General features: G+C 31.9%; 1 protein-coding gene across 2 annotated transcripts in view; it reads right to left on the bottom strand.

The window, feature by feature from the left end:
* Positions 1–13750: 13750 nt before the first annotated feature.
* Positions 13751–26759, bottom strand: part of LOC124354981 (dynein regulatory complex subunit 6-like) — a 35339-nt gene continuing 22330 nt past the window's right edge. The window contains exons 5-6 of one of the 2 annotated variants that reach the window (XR_006921728.1): positions 19437–19700; positions 13751–16630 (exon numbers count right to left, since the gene is read on the bottom strand). Coding sequence is in view for 1 of the 2 variants with exons in the window: in XM_046805820.1 (XP_046661776.1) it covers positions 19497–19700 (204 nt within the window). In the remaining variant the exon portion in view is untranslated. Of the gene's footprint in view, positions 16631–18447; positions 19701–26759 lie in introns of those variants that run through there. The other variant, XM_046805820.1, reaches the window with a different exon arrangement.

Raw genomic sequence — 26759 nt, 5'->3', positions numbered from 1 at the left:
TAAAATATCTCAATGTATTTAATACGTAAGTAATTATTGTACATTTTAAGTGTAAACACCATTAGTGTATATTAAGGATAAAAAAAAAATTATGGTTGCCTGTAAAGTCGGTTTTACGGGCGAAGATTTTACGTGACAACGTCTTTTTCTCGGTAGAATATTTATTGATATGAATATTATTAAATTGCACAATAGGAACAAGGAATTGAATGAAAATAAGAATTGCACAAATTTTAACTATAGAAATATATTTTGTTTACTAAAACATTGTACATAATTTGAAATTAATTAAAATTTGTTATTGTAAATGGTAAAGTTGAATAAAACATTTACTAAAATTGGAATTTGAAATTCTTGCTAAACACAGTTAAATTCTAACTCCGCGCGTGGTGATTGGTCGGTTTAGTTCGTTTGTTTGGTCGCACTGTTATGACAGGTTAGAGGTTATAATTTGTTATTTTAAATGTTTGACTAGCAATACGCGCTGTTTCTTCTCAATCGACTGAATTACGATTGATTGCAGAGTGATTTAAACTAATAATTTACTTAACACTATCAACATTTGTCAATAGTATGACATAACCTATAAACTCAGTTTCTCAACTTTTGTGTCAATCTAACAATTAATCAATCAATCATAGTTTACGATAATGAAATATCAGTGTACAATTATTTACCTTTATTGTTGTAGTTGTTGTAAATGACGAATCTAAGCACTCCACATTTTCACGAATAAACATAGTTATCTGCTTTATCCCGTGCGGCGGACCCACAGTTATCTGCTTTATCCCGTGCGGATCCCGTGCGGCGGACCCACTGGACGGGCATCGTAACGTTACCGGGCGTTACACTTTTTCATGAGTGACTCCGAGCCGCAACCTAATTTAAGACGTTGTCACGTCAAAAAAGAGTATAACTGTATTTACTGCAATAAACAACTTTTATCTTTTGTCTACTTTAGTTTTATAATTGTAATATTCACATCTTCATACATAGTTAAACCAATTATATTTTCTGTAAATACTAGCTTTAATCATCAATTAACTATATTTCTATGAAGTGATCATCAAAGGTTTCAAACAATTGTGTACTATCAGGAAATTTCCGCTTTGTGTTCGCACGGAAAGGAAAGCTCTCGAAGCAGAATTAATAATATCGCACTTCCTACATAACATTACATGAGCGAATAACATTACCGCACACCAAACCTTCATTCCTGTCGACCTTAACTCCTATTCGGTATTCCAGCAATTCGCTGTCTCAGACTGTTTTGTCTCATAACTTCTGATTTCATACCTTTGATTATTGTCAGGCTCAAGCAAGTGAGTGGATGAAACAGAAAGGAAAGTTGTAAAATAAAGTTTGATATCTGGTTCATCGTTTAAACATGAATATCACAAATTATTCCTTTCAAACACAAATTATTTTTATTATTATTTTAGTCAATGCATTGAAAATTGCACGTTTATAAATTACTTCGGCCATTACTTGTGTGAAGATATTTGACTTTACAGGACCAAAAAATTGATTATATTTAATATATCTCTATTTTTTTCTTAACCTAAGAATTTAAAAAATATTGTATTGCTCATGTTATAGTAAGCACAGCTCTGTTGAAGATTCAAATGTATTTAATCAAGGCAAAAGAAAGTAAATTGGTTTTGTTTACTTGGCTAAGTAAGTTAGTCATTTGTACACCATAAATAAAATACATACCACAGAATAAATTTGCATAACTTTGAGCTTCAGCTATTTATTAACAGTCAACAAATATAACAAAGTATATTAAGACAATGTTTTAATTTGTTATATGCCAGACGATTGTTATATTTTAAATTCCTTAAGGTTAATCTTTGACAACATAAAAAGCTGTTTTCTCGCCACTCTGTCTTCAGCTCTTGTCAATGACTGCGTATACAGGTTTGTCGGCCAGTGCGTACTATTATAGTACTATATAATAGATATCATTACAAGCTTGGATTGCGGCAAATAAACTGTTGTTTAATGCACTTCAGTCTGAGATATATTGCTTGAACTTCGCACGAGTACAGAAGATTAGTTTTTTACGATAACACTAGTGTTAAAATGATTAATTGAGATTTCTTTTCATGATTAATGATAAAGACAAACGGCCAGGCTTGGAATGATATGTCTCGTACTATAGCTGTCCAAGCTCTTGTGATTTTGTCTCGGTCACTACATGGTCATTGTCATGCTTTAACGACGGTTGACAATTAAGTAGGAACAGTTAATCGGTTTACATATTCAGGTTTCGTATTTTATGAGATTTAAAAATACGGAATCCTTCGTGTGCGTCCTTAAATCTAATCTGCCTTTTTGTCGAAAATGAGAAATATCGGTGTTTTTATTCATAATATTGAACGGTAATTTTTATCACTAAGATGCTGCGTAAAACTTTATTTTTCGCCTAATTTGGGCTTTTGCTGGTATTCAGAGATTCTTTTAATAAACGGACGGCATTTTTTGCCAACATAATATGAGGGTCTGTACATTTTATTTTACATACATATACCAGCAGAATCACATTTGTATACATCTCGTACAGATTCCTTTGATAAATTCATTTCCAATTATCATCTAATATTGTATGGTTTCGTCAAGTTTGCTGTATTAAACGATGCATCATATTGTGATGTTTTTTTTTATCTCGATGTTCTTTATTTGCTGATAAACTATAACACTATAAACTAAAAATATATTTTCTGTTAAATATATATTAAGAAATGAGAGATGTTCTTTTAGTTACGTTTCAATCTTTTTATACATTTCATGGGAAGGTACTGAGGTCTAACGGGTATTGCGTTTTTGTTCAGTTTGAGGGAATCCACGTAACTTTGGAGCAGAAGGATTCATGTGTTTAATTAATACGATTTTTTGCTGACTTAAAATTAGTTGATTGCGCTCAATTATTCTAATCGTTACTTTTCTTCGGTCCCACTCTTTTTCCAAAAATATCATTGACAAAAATCCTTTATATACGAATTCAAGATGAATGATGAGTCCTTCCTATTTTACAACAACTCACTACCTCCAACTATTTTCATACTTTCAGTTCCCAAATTCATACAGAGTGAAAAACACAGTTTAAGTATACCCATTCCAAAGCAAATATATTCAGAATGTCTTGTGTGGAGTCGTTTCATTGTACTAAGCTTAATATGGAGTTCATGGATTGAAGGTACGCAAGAAAGTGTGTTTAATTATCTTAATAGTACTAATCTTTAATTAAAATTGGGCTTCACACTGTCAAAGGACCCGTTTTTGACTGAGCCAATTGTGTAATGGTGTTGATGACATTCCTCTGGTACCAAATAAAGATAATCAATAAATTTTAAATTATCATGCCTATTAATTTAGTCCTTGTTTAATCTGATCTTTCAGAATCCGAATAAATTGAATACGGCTAAAAATAAAAGATGCCGTAATGTCACTTGTTCACTGTCCCATCTCAAAGTGATCCATTGTCCAATACAGTCAACCGCCCTCTAGCAGTGATTCCGCTCGGTTTGCGACCAATAACTATTGCAACGACTTCGGTAGCATTTCCTTTCACTGGAATTGGAAATGGATTATCCTTTAATTGAAAATAATGTGCAAACAACAGACTACCCCTCAAGAAGGAGCCCTTTCAAAGTTAGAAATTTACTAATCATCTATATATGATATGTATACAAGTGGCAGAACCGGATTCGAGGTCTTGTGGAGCGAAGCAAGTAATTTTCGACATAAATCTTTCTTGAAGTAATATTACGCTATTACACCTGGTAATTTGCTATACGTTTTTAATAATTCATTATTGTTATGTTTTTTTTTTTTTTTTTTTTTTTGTGAAATATGTCGTTGTGACAATAAAAATAATTAGGTATAGATAGTTTTACAAACAATCAAATAAAAAGAGATCTTAAAACTATTACAATTACATTTAATGATTTATAATGTGAAATCTCCTCAAGATTTAATGGCAGTTTTCTCGTTCAGTCTTCTCAATCAGGAATCATTTGCAAAAAATTGAAACATCAACAAAAAAGGGAATATTTACAAACAAAAACAATTACTTCACAATTACTATTGTTCATATACAGGGTGAGTGGCTCTTGGTGTGACAAAAGTTTTTGGGTTACAATGCAATGTAAAAGTGATACAATGGCGGTTATAAAAAAGTGTAACTCCAAAAATTAGGTTTGAAATGAATTATTTTCAGTTTTTCTAAAAAAAACCCGTGTTTTTGTACGTAAGTATGATATTTCTCAGCAACGTATAGACATATGTGAGCAAACTACATCATGTTTAGATTCTCCGTTAAATTTTCAGTTTGAAAAAGTTATCAGTTCAAACGTTAAGAAAAGAAAATTAAGCTTCAGGTCGATTCAAATGGCAAAGTTGCTAAGTTTCAGAAAAACTGAAATATCATTGAACCACATCTTTTTACCACACCCTGTACACAAGAATGTGTCAAGTGATATTAAAAACTTTGCCATTTAATTCGCTTTAAAATGGTATGCCATATGACCATCGTTAAGTATTCGGTTACCTACTTTTATAGGTTTGAATATTAAAAAAACATGCAAGTTACAAAAAGATTAAAACAATTTAACAACAACTGTACTTAATTTTTATGCTTTATAAAACTGCCTCATAAAACAAGGAATTGAATATTACAAAAAAGTAAAGCAGTTTAAAATAATTTGTGGATGCTAGTTACAGATTTATGGTCACATCCTTTATCAATGTTTTAATTCCTTATCTTATCACTTTCACCAGTATTGTACATTCATTCCTTATCTTGTTTTGTAAGACCAGTGTCCACACGAATTACTTCTACCTCCAATAGTCCTTCTGCTCAATTTAGTCAAGTGTAGGCTGCCATGGAGTTCACTACACGAGAATACGCTGATATGCACTTTATTTACGGTTTTTTTTTATGGAAATGCGCGTGCTGCCCAAAGAACATCAAGCTCACTACCCTGATCGCCGACTTCCCAGTCATTTCTGTGTTCTCAAGACTCCATTAACGTCTTGTGGAGGGAGGTGCAGTTCACAGATTTACGTACAAAAACACGGTTTTTTTAGAAAAATTGAAAATAATTCATTTCAGACCTAATTTTTGGAGTTAGACTTTTTTATAACCGCCATTGTATCATATTTACATTGCAGTATAACCCAAAAAATTTTGTCACACCAAGAGCCACTCACCCTGTATAATAACAACACCAATGCCTGTAGGTATATCTGTTTTAGAGACACTGAACTGAGAATACGTATTTTACTGCTACCCACAGTTGAATTCGAGGTCATCTTCTTTCTAGTACCTGTTTCTGTTTGCTTGCCTCATTTGAATAACTCAGTGAACAATTAATTAAGATAGACAATCTTACCATTTTCGCGGAATACAAAAGCTTATGTAACGCAACTTTAACTGTTATATACAACATAATTTGGTAACACTCACTGTCGACACTATTACGAGTATTAATTCTGTTATACCTCAGTGTGCCAACCCTCATCTAAAAGGGATATGTAGATAATGATGTCAGGTAAGCAGTCATTCTTTTGTTATCACAAAAACAAAATCATGCAAGTGGTAAACAAACCAAACGCCACTAAAGGTAGAACTTTGATCTTTAAAATTTTCTTACCTCGAAATTTACTACAAAATATAGTACTGCGAATCGTTTCATGTTTTTATAAAACGATAAAAACGATTTTTTTTATTTTTATTCTTTTAGATTTGAATATTGCAAAAATGTTATATTGCGTGCCCACATCGCTTAGAATGGTATACACGTTTTCTAAATTCATAACTCACAATGAAAATCAGTTGAGTGTTTTTGACCTAAGTAGACCCTTTTCATATGTATATATATATATGAAAACATAAGCCCTTTAACATAAGCTATATACACATTAAATGTGAATCAACACATGACTGGATCTTCCTTTTTTAATGGATGACGTGAAAGAACCTCGGTGCCAAATTATTATTCATGCATATGTTGGCCAAAGAATTCATTATATACATTGTCCTAAAATCACATATATTTTCATATAGAGCTCTAAAATATCATCACACTTAAAAATAGATATCCTTCCCGAGGCACTCTGTGTAATACGCATGAATAAAATTAATCAAATAGTAATTCCTTTACCAACTGGAACCTCAATGCTTTGTAGTTACTGAATGAATTATGTTTTATTAGTTCTAATAAGTAGAAGGTACAAACTATATTTATTATTTTTTCATGTAAAACAATCAAAGTTTTACGATAAAAAAACTGTTAGATTGTAGTTCGATCAATATCAAATATTCTACTGCAGATTCGTACGGCTAAATCAACAACGCTACTGTGGAGTTTAATGTCTATGAATGTCACTTGTATAAACAGAAATTATTACGAGTAAAGTTTTACCACAACTCAAAAATGAATGCATGAAAGCATAATATTTTTCCCTACAGTGAAACATACTTCTAAAGTGAATATATTTAGGTATTCTATTACTGATAAGCTACGCCCGAGAATCGTCCATCTCCATGTGCGCATAACTACGTCATCAAAACTGCACACGACGTGATTCTTAACAATTAATCACGCTCTTCCTGTGTTTTAAACTACCTAGGAGTTTTATATAATCCTTTCACTGATGCAATATTATGCTTTAAAGTGTTATAATCTCAAACAACGTCAGTTTGTCCCTTACTGTCAAAAGCGGTCTCATTTGGTCCTAGTAAGAGATCATTTTGAACTCCACGCAATGGCGTTGTAGCATAATAAACTGGTGGACCCTCTCATCGAAAACTTAAAACACTAACAAGAAGAGCTGTTGTTGACAGTTGCATATTTGGCAGAATTTCGTGCCGCAACTGTAGCGTGTAGCGCTAGAGACGGCAAAGAAAACTTTCTCGTACTTACAGTTGAAACCCGGTTTAGTACAATGCTTAAACATTAACTTTAGTACCAGCAAGTTGTATGAATCGGGAAAAGATATCATCCAGTTCACAAATCTGGTAATCTGGTTCCAACTGATAAAGCGGTGATCGCCATGTATAGCAGCTCTGCATGGATAAGCTAAATGTCTTGGAGACCTCCAATGGTGTATGCAGACTTGTCTTTACTTCGTTGAGAATGCAGATAACTCGCCTATAAAAGCTATTACTCGAAGATTTGCACGCAAGTTCTTGCTGAATGACAGGGACTTTATAGGTATCTTTTCTAAATGGCATTTCACTCTTGAGAAAAGTGATGGCCATTCGAATTTCCGTGCAAAATTCCATGATATTTTATTGAACACCTCAAAAGACATCAGTAGAATTTGAACCATCTTAGACCTGGGAGAGGAATCCTAAAATTGGAATTTGTTAGCTTTTTATGAGATCACTTCTTAATATTAAGGAGTTCTATGATTTTGAAATACTTGAAGGAATACATATTACCGTACATTTGAATGTAGGCATACTTGAAGGAAAGTGTTAATTCAGTGTGTATGCAAACTTTCAACACAATCGCTCATGGTAGCAATTACATAACAAGAGCACAAAAATCTAAATAACAGCATGTTTAGTATTTATGATTCAATTAAATCCATAAAAGAAACATTTGCCTGTTTTACAAAACTAGCTGAGCCTATGTGCTTGTATCAAGGGATATGGAAGAGAGTAGTGATTGTGTATTGACTATTCACAAACTATAAACGTTTTACTACACTAGATGCATACCCACTACCAAGGGTAAATGTAAAACGGGTTTCTAAATATAGTACAATCAGCTCAATTGATCTTTACAGTTCCTATCACCACTTCCAAATTGAAGATGATGAACAATTATGTTTATAGTTTTCAAAGAAATATAGACTCAATAATCCAAGAAGATTTAAAGTGTACTGTAGCGTATCTTGATGATGTGGAGGTTGGGATAATAAACAAAGCAGATCACAATTCAAATTTTAAAATAGCAAAGTACCTAAAAATATCTAAAAGAAGCAAAGAAATACATTTTACCCCTGAAAAATGGACAAATGCTCATTTTTCAGGAATTGATTCACCTCTTGGACTACCTCACTTCAAAAAGTAAAATCTGGCCAGATCCAGATTGCCTTTACTCAAATTGGGTATATCCCGTGATATTCACTTTCGATGTTCTTGTCAAGCCATCTTCGCTCACTACTCAGCTTTATTCAAAACTTTTCCAAGAAGAAATTACCTCTGTCATCCACTAAAAATTTCCTATCTTTATTACGGCTATCAGTAAAAATCTTTAAAAAATTAAAAGAAAATGTAGCTGCTGCAACTACGGCACCTATCCAGGATATTTACAGTGGTAATAAACGCACCTGATCTACACTATCACAGGCAAGACACCCTAATGTCTTTTACTTAAAAATACTAATGAAATTTTTTATTTCTTAATGGCAACCCTTTAAGCACATAAGTGATCAAAAATCCATTGCTTTTAGGTTTGACAATAAAAGTACTGGGAAATTAAAGAGTAAAAAGATTCAAACTTGGACCCTGGAACTGTCTCATTTTAAACATATTGTTTATCCTCCAGGAACAGAAAATGGAGTTGCTGACACCAAATCCAGGTTGTGAGGTTCCATTCAAGGCAGGCCTAATTTTAAAGAAATACACAAGAAGCTTTTCCACCATGGAGTTACAAGATTTTGTCACAGGTTCAAAACAAAAACTGCCCTATTCTTTGGAAGTAGTGCTATAGAGTATGTACAGCTGAAACCGAGGTTTTTCAATTACTTGGGTAATCTGAGGCAACATCACATGAATCTTTTAGAAATTTCACAACAAAAGCGTATAGAAAAGGGGGAGGTGTACATAAATAGGAAAGTTTGGATAAAGAAATGATGCCACTCACCAAAGTCGTTTTCACCTGTCACACACAAAGCACGGCACGGCTGAGATGCCCCCTCCCTCAAAAGGACTGTCACGGGGATGACACACTGATTAAGGCACATTTACAAGTAGAGCACAATACATTTCATACTCAGAATCCTCCGCCATCAAAAAGGAATATTCAATTACATGGGAATCCACATCTTTCCAGGGCCACAAAAAACTAAATTACAGACGCTCCCGGCTCAAAACAAATAAAATTATATTTTATAGTACAAAGAGAGAGTTCTTCAATCTTCGCTTTATAAATTAAAATATAGTTTTAAAGGACCTTTGCCCAGTGTCAATCAAAACGAATTAATTCTCATTATTTTTTATGAGTATTCACGCTATCCATGCAGAGACAAATCATCATCAACAATCATCAAAAGACTAAGTGAAATTTTCAGTCCTTTTGTAATTCCTTCTTTTATCCATTCAGAACTTGGATCAGCACTGACGTCACAAGAACTGAAACCATTTTTTGAAACACATGGGAAATCGTCAAATCATTATCCAGTGTACAATCCCAGAGGTAATGGCCAAGTTTTAAAACATAATTGTATAATTTAGAAAACCATCACACATGCCCTAGGGAACCAAGATTTGCCAACCAAAGACTGGAAATCATTTCTGTCAGAAGCCAGAAGCCATTGAAGTGAGCTGGGGTTCAAGCATCCCATGAGATCTCACTATGGTAATTCAGTTCCAACATGGCTTTCCCTACCTCGTCCTGTCCTCATTCTGAATCAACAACCGATCTAGCAAATTTGGCCCTTAATTGGAAGAAGTTGAACTCATTCAAGCAAATCCTGATTATGCACATGTCCGATTCTAAGATGGATAGGACAAAACAGTATCAATCATAGATCTAGCTCCAATACCAGAACTTGAGTTATATGAAAATCAAGATCCAGTCAGTTATCCAAGAAACTCTGTTAATGAAGCAACTCTTGATATACATCAATCGCCGGACCATGCCATGGAGATAAAGCCAACACTGTTCACAGGTGATTCAAATACCTATTAATCACAAGACAGACATTCTTTAACTCAAACTAGTATTCACTAACCACTGCGTTCCCGGATACCACCACGGTATCTGAAGTACTATGTCACAAAAAGAATCTTGGGATAATGATTTAATATTTAGCATAATATTACTGATCTATTTATTGTAATAGTCTACATTTATTACTAGCTGTTACTTGATTTGTTGTTTACTTCCAATAAAATTACTGTTCAATATTAAAGCTGAATGTTAATAGTTTACTTCTGTGTCTAATAAACGTATCTTAAGGTTCATTACTGATTTGTTTCATTCCTCATGTCAAGTAGACATTTTATTGAACCTGTAGTTCTTAAAAACTCTGAAAATTTAATTTTATTCAACAACTAACAAATCAGCTTCGAGGCCAGTGGAAACATTTCTTACTCTCAATATTTGTGAATTAAATTTACATTATGAATCCAGGAATATATACATAATTAATTGTAAGAAGCTAAGGACAACACCATCCTTGATGTGTATAATATACACAAAATTTAAACCAACTAAATGTTTAATTAAAAACTTTTACATTTAGTAGTGTAGCCTCCAAAACTGTTTAAAACAACTAAAAAGTATAAACAACCTACAACACTTTTATTGTTTTTATTTGTACTATGGACATTTAAAATTCAAAAACATAATCACACAGTAAATACAATACAAATAAACAAATAATTGAACTAAATTAACATGTGCTATAACTATCAAGATGGCTAAATTTTGTACTTAATTTATAGTGTTAAAAAGTCTACCAAATTATAATTTTTTTTCATGTAGCGCCACGATTTTGGCACTTTTGTGAATTTCAAAACATGTTACAGTTACATCAGCTGACTTCTATTGCATACACATATAAAATTTCAAGATTGTTTTCAATATACGTGTGTATGTGTATGGCCAGTATTCATTTAAATGCCATATTTTGAATGTGATGGTGTCTTTAATGCTTTTATATGTTTTGAATTTCGTTACATTTTTATTTATAGATTTCACTATTGTTAAATTTTTAATTTTGATTTTGGTTTCTTGAATTACGTTTATTTTTTATTGTAAGACAGGAACCTATTTGAAGTTTTGAATGGTAATTGATATCCTTGTTAATGATTTTTAATAATGATTTGGCAATTTTTAACAAAATCAAAAAGGAAAACACCTTTATTTTCATTTCACATAAAGAATATTGATTAGAAATGTTATTTCATACAATTTATTTATTCCAACTAGTAATATCTGTCTGGCTATTATTTCACTTTGATATGGAACTGAAATAATAAGATACCATACAAATGTCAGTTGAGTATACCTAGTACCTATTCTGGTTGTACTGTAAGCAAGACTTTAAATAAAACTTCTCATTAATTTTATACCAAATGATTTTAATTAAAACTTAGACATACGTTTATGTGTAATATATCAATTTAATACTAATTTTATAGAGTGCATGCTTACAAGAATAAAGAGATTGCCAATGCTCATTAAAAAGAACAAAGATTGTACTATGGTATTGTCACACAACAATCAGGTGCTCCCCAAGGTACCTGATAAATCTGCCTCTTACAGCAGACAGATGAACATTTACAGCTTTATTGTGTGCAGGGATAAAAGATTATCTTTCTCTAGAGATCCCTTACATAAAAATAATGACTACATTTATACCTGGACTAGGAATTAAATTCTGAAGAGTTATGAGATAGCCAGTTGTGTTTATCATAACTCAAAAACTGTACCAATTGCATTTAATATTACTAATGTAAAACTTTTACCAGACTGGTGTGGAGGAGTTTCTTTTTTCATTTTTTTTCTTTTAATACCGATTGAAAAGACAGTGAAGAAAACTAGTGAATTTATCATCCTTTTAGTGAAATTATCGATGATATCTGAGACGAAAATGATACTGTTATGTTTGAAGATGAATTTGTCCAAATTTTAATTGGAAAGAAAATATCACCAGCATTTAAAATAGCCAGCAAATTGGCATCTACAATTCAATCCCAGTAAAATATTCAAGCTTAAATTAACAGAAATATGAATGCTATTTATGTCTTTAGGGAGGTGAATTACACAACAAATGTTTCTCAGTTTTGAACTGTGGTAAAATCTTACCAAGCTCTGAATCCTGGAATTATTGAACCAATGTCAGTTATAAGCCAAGCTAAATTAGCAGACATTGGAATTTACTGACTGCACATTTCGGAATTGTTTGAAAATTGCAACATCACAATATGTCTTCTTACATAGAACTAGTTGGAGCAAGATAAAAATATTGATGTTGATGATGAAACTATGTGTACTCAATCATGTATTTGGATTAGACATTAGACCCATCGTAATTTACACGTTTTAAAAATAAACTAAAAGTGACATAATTGACATAAATTTTTGTAGCAAACCAATTTTGTATTAATGTATTTTATTCAATTTAATGTGTTTGTCGTTTGAATAAAGGAATGTTTTAAATACTTGGTGTTAATCTAAAGCATGTCTTTTCCCACAGTCAATGTTTCAAAACTAGCCTTTTCAATGCCAAACTGTCTCTAATGAAAAGTTTAAATAAACGATGAAATTAATATAACAAAGTGCAATAATATGATAATAAAATGTAAGTGTAATAGTTATTAACTTTTTCTACAAATATTAACTGAAGTAGACTAGGCATGATTTGGGGATACAGAATAAAACTCTGAAATGAAAATAACACAAGCCATTTGACACCCAGGTTCTATCATCTGTATTCAAATGATTTTAAAATAGCAGGTCCAAACATGTTCTGATTCAACTCAGCCTGCCGACTGTTCACTGATAAGCTTGTGACAGTCCAACACTCATGAATATCAACAATAAGCTCTCGTCTACACCACCATGAACCACAACAATACTGTTCTGTAATGGGAATTTCAACTCACAATGGACCTAACAGATTTCAACTTAAAAGAAAAGCATGAAAACAATTCAATTAACAATAACTGATCTTGTTTTTATTGGAATTCTAAACATAATGAAATAATATTCCACATCAATCACTTTACAAAACAAGACTAGGGCCGAATTCATATCAAACCATGTGTTTACCTTTTTTTTAACTATTTGTTTGAATGTAAGTACAATAAGAGCAGTCCACTGCCAACATGAATCAATAGTCAACTTTCAAAACAGTCACTTACATTATATTTATGGGAAATACCAACCAACACTACTACCAATCTTGCAATGATGGGCAGATTCAACAAGTTCCAGAATGATGAAAAGAACTTTGAGATGCCATCGTGAAACTATAGAAAAACAGCCCTCACCACCACAGAAAGCTGAGGCTAGTATTTAAATTCTTTTTAGGAACACTTATTTTTGGGTATTCATGTATTTTCAAATTTATATGGTGTTTTGTAAAACACAAACTTTATTTGGCACTATTTAACATAGTTGCATAAAACCTCTACATTAACCTAAATGTGTTACGAGGACTATCCAGAAAATAACTGATCTTGATCTATCGCAGAAGTAACCAAGGTTAGACCTGCCATTTGAGTGTCAAAATGTTTCTACTCAGTAAACATTCCACAGCTGTAATAGGGAACAGACTGTTTCCCTCCTGTTTTGTTCTCTATGACTTGTTGCGCTGCAATACCAAAGTCCACCTCTTGGAACCTCCCAAGTACCTACGTGATTAGCTTTTTTATTGGCATTATCAAAGAAAACCGAATGAGATAATTGCACAATGATTTTTAAAATATGACCATATCAATGTTCACAATTAGGACCCAGTTGTATAATCACCCTTGTGACTAAAAAATGAAATTCAAAGATAATTTTTATGAAAATTATGTTTTTTTGTTTTTTTCTTTATTAAATGAACATAAAGTACAGTAATAGTGCCATACAAAATTCAAAGAGAGTATGTCAACACAAGTAAAAATGTTCACATATTTTATGTCATTCAATATTAGTGCAGTTCTTTCTCAGCTTGGCGTTGTCAGGAACTCTTCAAGGGTGTATATTGGTCTTTTCACTAGGTAGTCTTGAAGTCCTTTCTTGAGTCGATTTCCTGATGGGTATCTGATGTTTTCTGGGAGCATATTTTTGAGTTTTCTACCAATGTATGATGGTTTTTTACCAAAAAGAGCAGTGCGGTGTTGAGGCAATATGTATCTGGAAGCATTACGGGTATGGTAGGTGTGGACGTCACTGTTGGTCTGGAGGTTTAGTCTGTCAACATGTATGATTGTTTCAAATATGTAGAGAGCCGTTACTGTTAGTATACCCAGAGACTGGAAGGCTTGTTGGCAGCTTTGAAGTGGTTCCAGTCCATCTAGAGTCCTAACTGCTTTCTTTTGTAAAATGAGTACTCTATTAAGGTTTCCAGCAGAGCTGCCCCAGACAACCAGTCCATATCTGATATGTGATTCCACTAATGTGTAATAGGCAGTTTTTGCAGCTTCTAAAGTTCCAATCCATTTGATTCGTTTTACTACGTAGAGTCCTGTGCTCATTTTTTTGCAGGTGTTATTTACTTGTTCTGTCCATGAAAGCTTGTTATCTATTGTGATACCCAAAAACTTGACCTGATTACCTACTCATGTATTGGGTAGACTTGGTGTTTGGTCTTTTTTCCTACTGAAATGCACTTGTTTTGTCGGGGTTTTGTGCTAGGTCATTGAGTTTGCTATACATGAGAGCATTTTGCAGTGATGTTAAAGAGTTAACATAAAGTTCTTCTGCTGAGTCATCTTTTATTAAAAGGGTTGTGTCATCCGCATACATTAGACGATTAGACAGTGAGTGCTGGATGTATGTATTATAATTACAGAACTTTCAGAACAATGTCTGAAAAGTTTACAAAGTGTGATGGTTGAGTTTGTGATTAAAAAACTTACCACAGATTACTGCTTACTGAGAACTCTTAGAAGGTGCTGTAGACTATCTATTAAAGAGGCAAAGAGGCGGAGTAATGAAGATTACATATCAAACTCAAGCAACAAATAGGAGTTAAGCTGGGATAACTGCTAATTTGTCAATAAATTTATTTACCAATTACACGGTTATATAGAAACATATTAGTGTGCAATGGACGTATCAGACATTGTAGTGGACCTCAATGTTAAGTATTTGTCGTTATTTTTACAAAAATAAACTATAAAAAACTACTAAATAGTCTAAGGCTTTCTATTTGTTTCGGTTTTGAGTTAAATAAGTAAAACCTGAAGCCTCAACTTTAATTTTGCCATTTGAACGCTTATACTGATCTGAGGAGATTAAAATAAAAGCAGTGTATGGCTAAAAAATTCTAAAAATTGCAAAATTGGAAATTTTCATTGAAATATCAATTTAAAACACTGAAAACTTACATTTGAACAGCTATTTATAACACGTATATTTTAATAATATTATTAACAAGAGGGTTTAAGGCAAACATACTTTTAAGAAAAAATTGGAAAAACTTTACTTTGATGGGTTTTTTTACCATATAAACATAATATCTTCACTTAGAAAAAACCATTTCTACTAAAAAACAAAACTATTAAAAATCAAGAAAATTGTACGTTTTTGGATATTTTCAATCAATTGTTAAGGGGTAAATTTCTCAGCATATATAATATCAAACAAGTACAGACTAGTTAAATAAAAATATTTAAATGTATTCTGTACACATTACAGTACCACCTTTGATTACAGTATAACAGTCTATGTGAAGAAGATATGTCATCCAGTGTTACAATCTGTGTTTGAAGTGTTCTGATTCCACACTATGTACCAGCAAACAACAAAAACAGCTATTTATAAATATACATAGAAGGATATTAAATACTTATATATTGAGTAAACTCTGACAATAATAAAAAATACTCAATATTTAGATTTAATTAATGAAAATGAGGTAATAAAAAAAGATTTAACTTGATTACAACTCCAAGAAAAAGACATGGTAAAGCTATCTACAAATTGCCACAGAATGTCTGCTACAAAATCCTCATATGGATACAAGGTCAATTCACACAAATGGTAACAGTTATCATTCTGTGATAGAATCATTGGAGGCTATCCAAAGCCATTCAGCATGCTGGATTTTTAATAGAAATTAATATTTCTATGAAATGTAATTTCAAAATGTATACACTGAATACAAGTAAAGCAGATGCAGGACTGACCGTCGGAAGTGACTACTTCTTATAACGGGCTGTGAATATATATCTTGAAAAAGTATGTTTGCTCATTATTAAATTGAATGCTAAAAATATCAACATTGTTCAAACGATCTGCTCTTTTATTAGTTCTATATCTTTACAAACATCTTGAAAGTTCTTTTTAACGTGCCATAGATGAACAATTAATGTTATCATTTTCTACGTTTTTTGCCTTTCTAAATATATCATTTTACGTAATTTAGCCAATTCTTTTTGCCTTCCTTGAAGAAGATCAACATTGTTCAAACTATCTGCTCTTCTATTGTATCTGTATCTTTGCGAACGCTGTCTTGAAAGTTCTTTTTAACGTAATTTAGCCAACAGTTTTGCCTTGGTTGCTTTACTTCATTAGTGGTATTTCCATTTACACTTACTTCTATTTTCTGCCTTTTGTAAATTACAAATTCTATTTTGCTGTTTTCAGAGCTTTCATTACCACTTTTTTATTTGGTTTTGTGGATGAATCAAAATAATTGTCTTCGTTTTCTCCATTAGAATTATTAGCTGAAAAAGAAATAGCATATATTAATTACCTGTGAATCCAAATAATAAAAATATATACACTCCATCATAGCTGGTTGTAGACCCCATTCTTATCACCTAGTTGTTGATTGCTAGTAGTTTTAGTAAAACATGCTTCGTTTGTTTACTTTTAGCTAAAGCTGTCATTCTACTTAGAAAGCATGTGGAAAACATAAACATGCGTGATGTTCCATGACGTGAAACAAGTCTTTTCTCCGTGCAAAACATATATTTATATAATACCATTAAAATAATAGTAACAGTAATAGTAGAAGTAACCATTTAAATAATAACTGATATTAAAATTGAATTTGAATAAAAAGACTAATAATTATTTGATTATTCTAAAATATTTGGTTACGTCAGATAGTTGACTATTTTGTTGCTATTTTTTTAACCACTAAATATAACAACATGCTACTTAATACAAATGTCACTCCTCACACACTTCCAAATAAATCCAAACAATGAGATACAAAATTTGTAAGGTGAGATCATTTTACAGAAAGTAGTACAATACAGTGGAGTGCCATTGTGAAGTCTTTCACATAAAGTTTCTTACCTATAACATCCATAATGCATTTCACCAAATAAAACTATTTTTATATCAAAATCATACCACATTTAAAGTTTCTTGCTTATAAGGTTTTAAACGTTATTATACAGTGCATATATTACAAATTATTGTTTAGTTAAATTAAAAATATGTAGTATGAAATTATAATATGAGAAAATGGAATACTAAAATGGTACTCATTAAATTCATTTTATTCTAAATTCAAAACAAATTGTTACGAAAATGTTCTACGTTCTTGACTTTTTGAACTTCTTTATCATTTTTGCTTTAGTATTTAAACAGAATGGATTAAAAAATATAACATTATTGTTGTATATGGATTAACTTTAGTTTGGCATGAAAATTAAAAACTTAAAATTTGTTCTGTGAATTATAAATCCAATGACTGGAGAAATTGTGTGGTGCTATGGGACTTAATAACTTTGCTGTAACAATAATATCAATAAACTGATAAGAAATTAACATTTTTCTCATTTAGAATAAACAACAGATTTTTTTATGGTGTCTATTTTGCAACAAACACCAAATCACTCTTTTCAGAAGTCTGTAAGATTGATGAGGTCAAGATACTATAATTAAATCAATACATATATTAAGTATAGTGCTGTTGTATTTAAGTTCATAAAAATTAACTTCAATTACCTCACATCTTTTAGCTTGATTTCTCCATGAAAAAATAAAATACAATAGAAGTTATTTTTTAATTGTATGAATATAACAAAATTAATTTGTGCCAATATTTGTATTTATTATAATATATAGAAAGCATGAAATAATAACACTTTTAACTGTACATATATACTTTAATTAATTTCACTTATACATAAAATAATAGAGTTGTACTTTTATTTTGAGATATAAAATATACATAATTTGATGACATTTATGTTTCAAGTAAATAAGTATTGACTAGTAAATTGCACAGTAATATAAATTATGTATCTTTAGGTTCTCCAAAAATATATAAACAAAAAATTTAAACACAATTCCTCATTTTATATATCATAAATGTACTAATTATAGGCGATAATGTGAATAAATTATTCAAATATAATTTAAGTATAATGAAAGTAATTTGAGGGACTACGTATTTAAATAAAATATAAAAACATATTAAATAATAGTAATCTCTACCCTTCAAAAAACTTTAACTGTTTTATGTGAGATGAACCACATAGCCTAATACCGCCTGTGGGAGTGACAAAGTGAGGTGCCACAGTCAATGTGTTAAAGTAATATAATTTCCTTTAACAAAACAGAAACAATAATAAATAAAAATTATGCATTTACATGACATTATTGACCTGCATATGTCTTGTTTGCAAATTATTATCAAAACTATTTACATTTATAACTTATTTAATATAAATTACAAACAATTTATATCTACTGTATTTTAAAACTGACTATACCTGTATTGCTTCAATAAAATATATAGAAAAAATATTTAACTTTAAAATGTATTTTTCTTTAAAACTAATTTATTACTTTCTTATTTTGTGTGAATTAAATTTAGGCAGTTCAAAATCTACCATAGTATTTTAGTTGCCCATATTATTGCTAAAACATTAGATAAAATCAACACTTACCACAGCCCGTTCAATATCAACTTGCAAATTGCTCATTAAGATTTATATCTTAACTGCTAAGTTTTGAAAAATTATATTCAATTACTACCTGAATACAGTACAACCAACAATAATATTATAAAAAAAACAATGAAGACAATTCAATTCTACACTAACGTAACATTATATTCATAACAACATCTTAAGAGAATATAAACTTTCTGATAAAATAGCTTTCTGGTTTTCATTGTAAAATCTGTAAAACAGTAATGTAAATATTGGTATATCATTAGTTTTTATTAAAACCGTTACCATTCAAGTTATTTAGCCCACTATTAAATGGTTGTTATCACACATTTTACCTTATGAAAATCTTAGAGCTTTTAAATAATTTTTGTATAAAAAATACTGTGATTACTTTATAAAACACAAGTATTGAAGTTTTAGAATGCTTATTTATAAAAGATGAATAGTCCAAATTTTTTAAAACGTTTTAATGTTATGTCATCCAAATAGGAATTGTTAATTTAAGTCCCATGCAACTGCGAATGAACTTGTTAGTAGGCATTTGGTAATAGGCAGCTTATCTAGACTTGTGTCAACAGAACACGGATCACAGAACATCAAAGCTGTAGAGGACGACCTTGAGGATGACGAGAGTTAGATAGATGCCAACATAGACGGGCAGACGGGAACTCCACTGTCAGTGACGTAACAATGGTGGTGGCGGCACTGGTGCAGATACACGTGGCTCCCCTCGACTGTAGAAGGTTTGTGCTGGTAACCGATGAAGCAACTCTGCAATCTTATCGGACATCTTGTTACAACAAGACGCATCCAGATACCTCAGGTTGCGGCAGTTCTCCACAATCGCATCAACTGAGGCTTCGGTCAGCTGATTGCATCCCTGCAACGAGGCAAAGACAGACAGTTATTTTAGTTCAAATCCGTTATCTGTGCCTAAAGTTTATCTAAAGTACTTTGAAATAATGAAATATAAATGCAAACAAAGAACAACAATCTTCATTACTGTTGGAGTAAGATTATAACGGATTTCAATTTCTGATCCATGCTGGTGGCAATGAACAAGAAACATCTGTTGTAATAATACATATTATGTGACATATAACAATTTGAGAGAATCATGAATCATAAATATCTGAAAGAGCTAACAATCCTTATAACCTTATTAATCTGTGACAGGTGAAGATTTATATAAAATTTTTAAAAGTAAATTGACATAATATGAAATGCACCTACTGTACATAAGAATAGTGTCAAAAACCACTTGAGCGTGCTAAAATCAAATAAATCTTGTTACCATCTTTCAATATTTCTTTTGCACTCTATTATTTTTTTATACATATATGAGTACAGTCCAATCTTGATAATCCGACAGTGTGCTGGTCCCACATCTGTCGGATTACCAAGGGTGCCATTTACACAATGCATAAATAACCTATAATCAGTAAGAAACGTGAAAATAAGTAAACACTGTACTGTAAGAACAAACTTTTTTATTGTGCGTACCTAATTATAGTAGAATGAACAAACTGTGCATACGTAATACACACGTAAAAACTCTTAAAATACCATCTTTACACTTAAAAAAAAGAAGTTTTTTGCTTCTTCTTACTTAAAGATTCTGAGATCACACTCTCTTGGAGATTTTTTAAATGAACAATTGTCTCAATTTCATTACCACGCTCTTGACAGTAAGTTATAAGAGTAGCAGCTGCCGACACAGCGTCATTACAATCAACTTTAAAAGAACTAGCAGCCACCTCGATCTCGTCGCCGTCAGTCTTGCCGCTGTCTGGAGAAGTGGTCTCTTCAATAATCTCATCATCATTTAGATCAGCCTCCACTACCCACTTCATTAGATCTTCTCGTGGTATGCCTTCATTTTCTTTCAACATTTTTTTGTTAATAAATGAACATGTCATAGACAAACTATCCAAGTAAGTTTCATCATAATCTGTTTCGTTTTCAGTATCGTTTTCAAGTAATGGCTGTGTAGGCCACACGTTTTTCCAAGACTTGATGATGTTTAATTTGTAACTTGTTTCCAAGCATAAGCAGAGTTGATGACAGCATCCTTGATATTAAATCTCTTCAAAATGTCTGAAATATCATCTGTTGTGTTGCTCACAATTTTCATCAACAAGCGTTTCTTGTAGTGCATTTTCATGGTTTTTATGACATTTTGGTTAAGTGGCTGGATCAATGATGTTGTGTTTGGTAAAAACATTATCTCAATGCTTCCATCTTTGATTTTAACTGTCATTTCAGTTTCATTTCATTTAAGTTAAAACTCTTTAACAGAAGGAATAAAGTTCCGTAAATATCATTCTTTAAAAACCTCCTTGGAAACCCAAGCTCGATATTGAAATTTGTAAACAATTGGTAGTGTTTCCTTTTTAACATTTTTAAAAACACTTAGGGTTTTTAGACTTACCAATATTTTTAACTTATATGTGCCAGAAGCGTTTGTACATGGCATTAACGTTAAACGTTCCTTTTTTAACTTTCTGCCAGAAGCAGAAGTTGGGAACTGACGCCAGTTCAACTCTGTTTCATGAACGTTGTACAGTTGATCGGGAGTCAAGCCCTCAGTTTCAATTTTATTTTTTAACTTTAATTTAAATGCCTCGATTCCTGACTCATCAGCTGACAGTTTTTCACCAGACATTTCAAGAAACCATATTCCATATCTGGATTTAAAATTATCAAGCCAGCCATTGCTGGCACAAAAGTCATCTTTATTTATGATTTTATTATACAAAATTTAGCTTTTTTATTATAAGTCCAAGCGTACTTACTACAGACTTCATAAACTGCTCAATGCTACTTTTACGCTTCACAATATCATATACAGTTGCCCGCCCTATTCCGTACACAGCATTTAACGCAGCCGGCAACTCCCCTCGTTCATAAAGTTGAATAATGGACTACTTCTCTTCAAGTTTCAGTGTTGTGTATTTACATTTGGATGCCATCACTACTAGTACAGTACTGTACAACACAATAGATTGTGTGCACACGTATCGTAGCAAAGGACGAACAGACTGGACTGACAGCTCACAGATGGCTGAGAGGCAGTGGGGAAATGTTCGATTTTGGTGGAGTGGGGTGGGGTGTTCACGTTGTAACATGAGACACAAAAAGATGTACACTTGTACAGTACTATAGTGGTCTGAGCGGCCAGCGCTGACTGCCCATAGCCTTTTTCGAGCGTGTCGGACTACCGAACGTATCGGACTGGCTAATGTCGGATTATCAAAATTGGATGGACTATATACAAAAAGAAATAGACTGACTGACTTAATGATTCATCAGTGCCCATCAACACAAAATTTAGTACATATGCTTATCTTGCGCCCTAAGAGGCGCACTAAGGAGATTTCTCTCTGCAACCTCAGGACTCGGCCCCACTGGCTTTAAGTTGTAAAAGTTCCCATAAGAAATGCATTGCTGCAAACTCATGTTATTAATTAAAGATCCAGTTAAATATAATCAACTGTTCTTTTTAAACATTGTAAGATGACAGCACAACCATATGTTTAATTATTTTAACTACCATTGTATATTTATTTACATTTATCTGTCTTGAAAACATAAAGTAAGCATGATAGTAACAACACTTCTTCTTTAAAATGTTTCTGCAATCACTGTTGAGCACAGAGTTAATCCAGATAAGAAAATTATAAGTTTTAGTAAACAATACTATTAAATGCAGATTTTAGTAAATATCAAGTATGCAGTGCTTGATAGTTACTTAAATGCAGATGACACAGACAAAGCTAATATCTTACTTTTAGTACAGATTTTAAGATTTAAAGTATAAAACCCAACAAAGTTATTTTTCTTAACAGAAGATGGCTTCTTAGACCTCTATATGTGTGTATCTTCTTCATTTGGACAACAAAGCAAACTTAACCTTCATGCAGGGAATATAGTTAATTAAAGCCAGAAGTGCTCATACACATGGAAAGCCTAAAATAAGAGCCATTAACAATATTGGTTACCATCTGAAAAACTTCAAAGCCATAATATGTACCTAAAATATGCCTATTTCCATTCAAAACTACATAGAGCCCCATCATTTATTCATTACATCATGTGTTAACTGAAAAGCTTATGACTTTGACTTGTGATTCTACTACGCCGGCCTAATACAGGTAAATTTTTACTGAAATCGGAGCTATTTTTTAAAAAATAATGGAGTGTTAAGAAATTCGACTTATTTCAAGGGTGCTTGTAAAATCTATTTCACTTTCCGCCACCAGGATTCCAAAACATTGTTCTTTAAACTTAAAGCTAAAACTGATCGGGAGATTGGAGTATCTTTCAGTGACAATAAATTACCTAAGGAGTGTTTAAAATGTCATTTAATTAAGGACTGGCAACTAAATTATCTCTATTGGTAGACAACCTTTCCAAGTTTTACAAGGGAATTTTATAAAAAATATAAGAAATACTAAAGACTATTTTATTATGCATTGTCATATATCATTTTTATAAGTCTGTATTTTTACTGTGTAAAGTTTTAAGAGGAAAAATTCTTTTGTTTTTCTTTTTGAAAATTTGAAACTTTTTTTACATATATTTTGTTTTTGGTTTTAGGGGATGGGACCATATCTACAGAAGTGGTATATTTGTACAAAATCGAAATTCCAAAATATAAATATTATTTATGCATTCCCCTAGTTTCAGAAAATATATAGTTTTATGGACTTATTTCATAAATGTTTATTTTTATATCAATAAAAAACTTCCGGAAAGCAACAATTTTCATATATGTCAAACTTTATCATATCTTCAAAATTAGAAGCAATATTCAAATTTTCTTCTCATTTTGAAGAAATTGATTTTTTATCCACTAAAAACATTCTGCTTTGTGAAAATATATCCCTAATTGTTATAAAAATGTATATATTAAAAAGTACAATGATAAACCTAGTTTTGGTTGGAGTACTCAGATCTTACACTAGGCCTAATCAGATTTACCACCGGTGTTTGGTCTACTGGTTCACTTTCTAACAACTCACAAGATCGATCTAAATAGTTCCTATCCATTTCAAATGCATATAATTTTGGTAAAATTCAACGTATAAAATAAATAAAACTTACTAAAATACAAATTTGACACTCCTATCCTAGACCAATTGTTGAGAGTGATAGAAAGTCACTGCAGCAATCCTCACCAGTATCTGGGTTAAAAGAAATATAACCATAGTATCCCTGTTTTAAAAACAGGAAATTGATGCGAAGCCGTAGGTAACAGCTAGTTTTACTCTACAAATGAAAAATGTCACATATAAAAATCTCATATGATCATACCAAGTTTGTACAACAAATTTATTTATTTTCTTGTTGCCATTTCTGTACCCATATGATCAAAGTAGAAGTATTTATTAACACTCAGCCAAATCCCATGGGGCAACATGCACAATAGGGTGGAACGTTGGTATCGGACAAAAAATAGTTTTCTGTTTTATACATTCTAATAGTGAACAAAATTTGTCTTTTTATGTCAGAAGTAATTCTACAAAGTTTTAAACATATCTTGAGGTGCCGCAAAAGCCTTGAAAATAGTTTTTTGTCTATATATTTTCAAATTTTTTAGAACTTTTAAATTTATTTTTTGGATGATATTTTATGTTTATTATGTCAATTTAATTAAAACTAAGCATAAAATCATGAAAAAATAGATTTGCTGCCATCATCATTTTATAGTCCCACTTAGTAGGTTTAAAACTTTAAAAAAACAAAGGTTTTTTTATGTACTATTTTGGCTTTGCTGTAGTAATATATAATATTGTGTGCCTAAAATTTATTACAGAATTTCTCCTTTTATTTTTATAGTACAATGATAATATTAAACCAAATGAAAGAGTAGAAAATGTATTAACCTATGCAATAAAGTCACATTCTATTCATTAAACAGACTTAAATTCATAAAATACAAATGATAGACAAATGAAACATTGCAACAAAGCTAAATCAATATTCAATGTTCTCAATTATACATTTTAGGTAAGTGTTTCTTTCTTCAAATTTTGGCAACATCTTGTGTGAAGCACTTCTGGCTTTGACAAATCCATTTCTTTATTCGAGACCGCAATCACAGAGTGATGATTCTCTTACAAGCTTGATTACTCTTTCCTCTGCTCGTGTGTGACAGGGAAAACGAGGAAAATCAATAGAATGCATCAAATCATCTTCTCTTGATTCACTTATGTACTTGGCTAAGTCCTCATTAGTCACGTGCTTTGTCATTGGTGGTTCTGTGATTGTTATGTCAGCCCAGTTGATATTGTCGATGTAGTCTTCAGCTTTGAAGTTTAGTTTAGGTATCACAAACTTCCATACCTCATTCTTCCGTTCTGACCTTGCCTTCAAAAGTCGTTGGATGCCTAACTCTCTAATGTGTTTTCTCTTATCACTTAACATGCAGAGCAGCATGTTTACAGGGTGAGCGTAGTAGCTGTTTATTTGAATAACTTGAGTCGATTATTTTGAGGTGCTCGTCGGAAAGGTAACGTGAACGAAATCAGTTTCCATAAGTTTGGCTTCATTTACACAATGGGCTTCAGCTTAATGTGACGCCAGATGGGAGCGTCCTTAACTACATAATCTGTTAAAGTTTTCAGGTTTTCTGAAGGGTTCTCTGTTCCAACATACAACCGGAGAATGCGGCTATCCAACTTCACCCATCGTGAATGTGCTAACATTCCTGGTTTCTTCATAGCTAGATCAGGGAGGCAGATTCCATTTGAGATTGATTTACACATTTCAAGTAAATACTTTTGATCAGTACTTAGATCTTGTTTAACTTCTAGGTCCGGAAGGTTGTCCTCAATTGGTGAGTGCGTAACTACTGGAAGCTCATGACATTTTTCAAGTAGTTCGCCTAATACTCCTCAGAACTCAGTAGGTCCTTTTGTTTTTCCATCTAACACACAAAACAGGTGGCGCAATTGCAACTCGTTGCAATGAAACAAACACATTAGCCACTGCAAAGACAATAAATATTATTTTCTAATAGAGCGATAACACCATTATTAGGTCCAGTATTTGTAGCAGTGCCACCTCATCCAATAGCAGTTACACTGTTCAATTTCAAATCACAGTTACTATTAATATACTCAATAATACTTTCTTTGATGCTTTCACCTGTACCAGAGCCAGGAGCAACGTGTGCCAGAATTAAAGAATAAAGAATAAGGTCCTTCAACTAACGAATCGTGTTCTTCAACAACAGTATTTCTGTAAAATTTGTTCCCTTGTTCTCTTTGACAATTACTTATCCTTTCTGCCATCAAAAAACAACCTTGTTCTCTCCAACTTTATTGTTAACACTGGTTGCAACTGCCATTTTTCGATTACTGGCTCTAGCTATTCGAATTTAGCTCTAACTCTAGCCCCCTCCCACCAAATTCCTGCAAACAAGCAGTAACACGCTCCCCCTGCACTCTAACCGTACATACTTTGTCACCAACTGTGATAAAGTGTTATCTAATGCATTTTAGTCACCTATAACTGCCTTTTTGAAGCAGAAATGGAAAAATACAACAATATTTTTTAAAGATAAAAATGTATTGATATTCAATAAATTTCACTAAAAAATCAAAATTTCTACCCCTCTGCGACACCTCTTACCCTACTCCAATCATGTTAAAACTTTAAATTTAATTAAATAATAGCAAAAGCCAACTTTTTATAACTATTATATATTGAGATAAAAAACTATATTTTTTCGTTCCACCCTAATGCACAATCATGGAACTCAGTGATGTCTATATAGAAATGAAGCTTCATGCAAAATTTGAAGTCAATAGTTCAGACAAGGTGATAGACGGACAGATAGAAATTAAATTTCTCCAGCCTCTTGAATGGACAGACTCTATGCTTTGCTTACACTCGGCCAGTAATATATTTAATTTTTTTAATGAATGTAAAA

The sequence above is a fragment of the Homalodisca vitripennis genome, chromosome 2, assembly GCF_021130785.1.
Source record: "Homalodisca vitripennis isolate AUS2020 chromosome 2, UT_GWSS_2.1, whole genome shotgun sequence".
Classification (NCBI taxonomy): Eukaryota; Metazoa; Arthropoda; class Insecta; order Hemiptera; family Cicadellidae; genus Homalodisca; species Homalodisca vitripennis.
The sequence above is the reverse complement of the archived record's forward strand: the minus strand, read 5'-3'. Positions and strand labels throughout refer to the sequence as shown.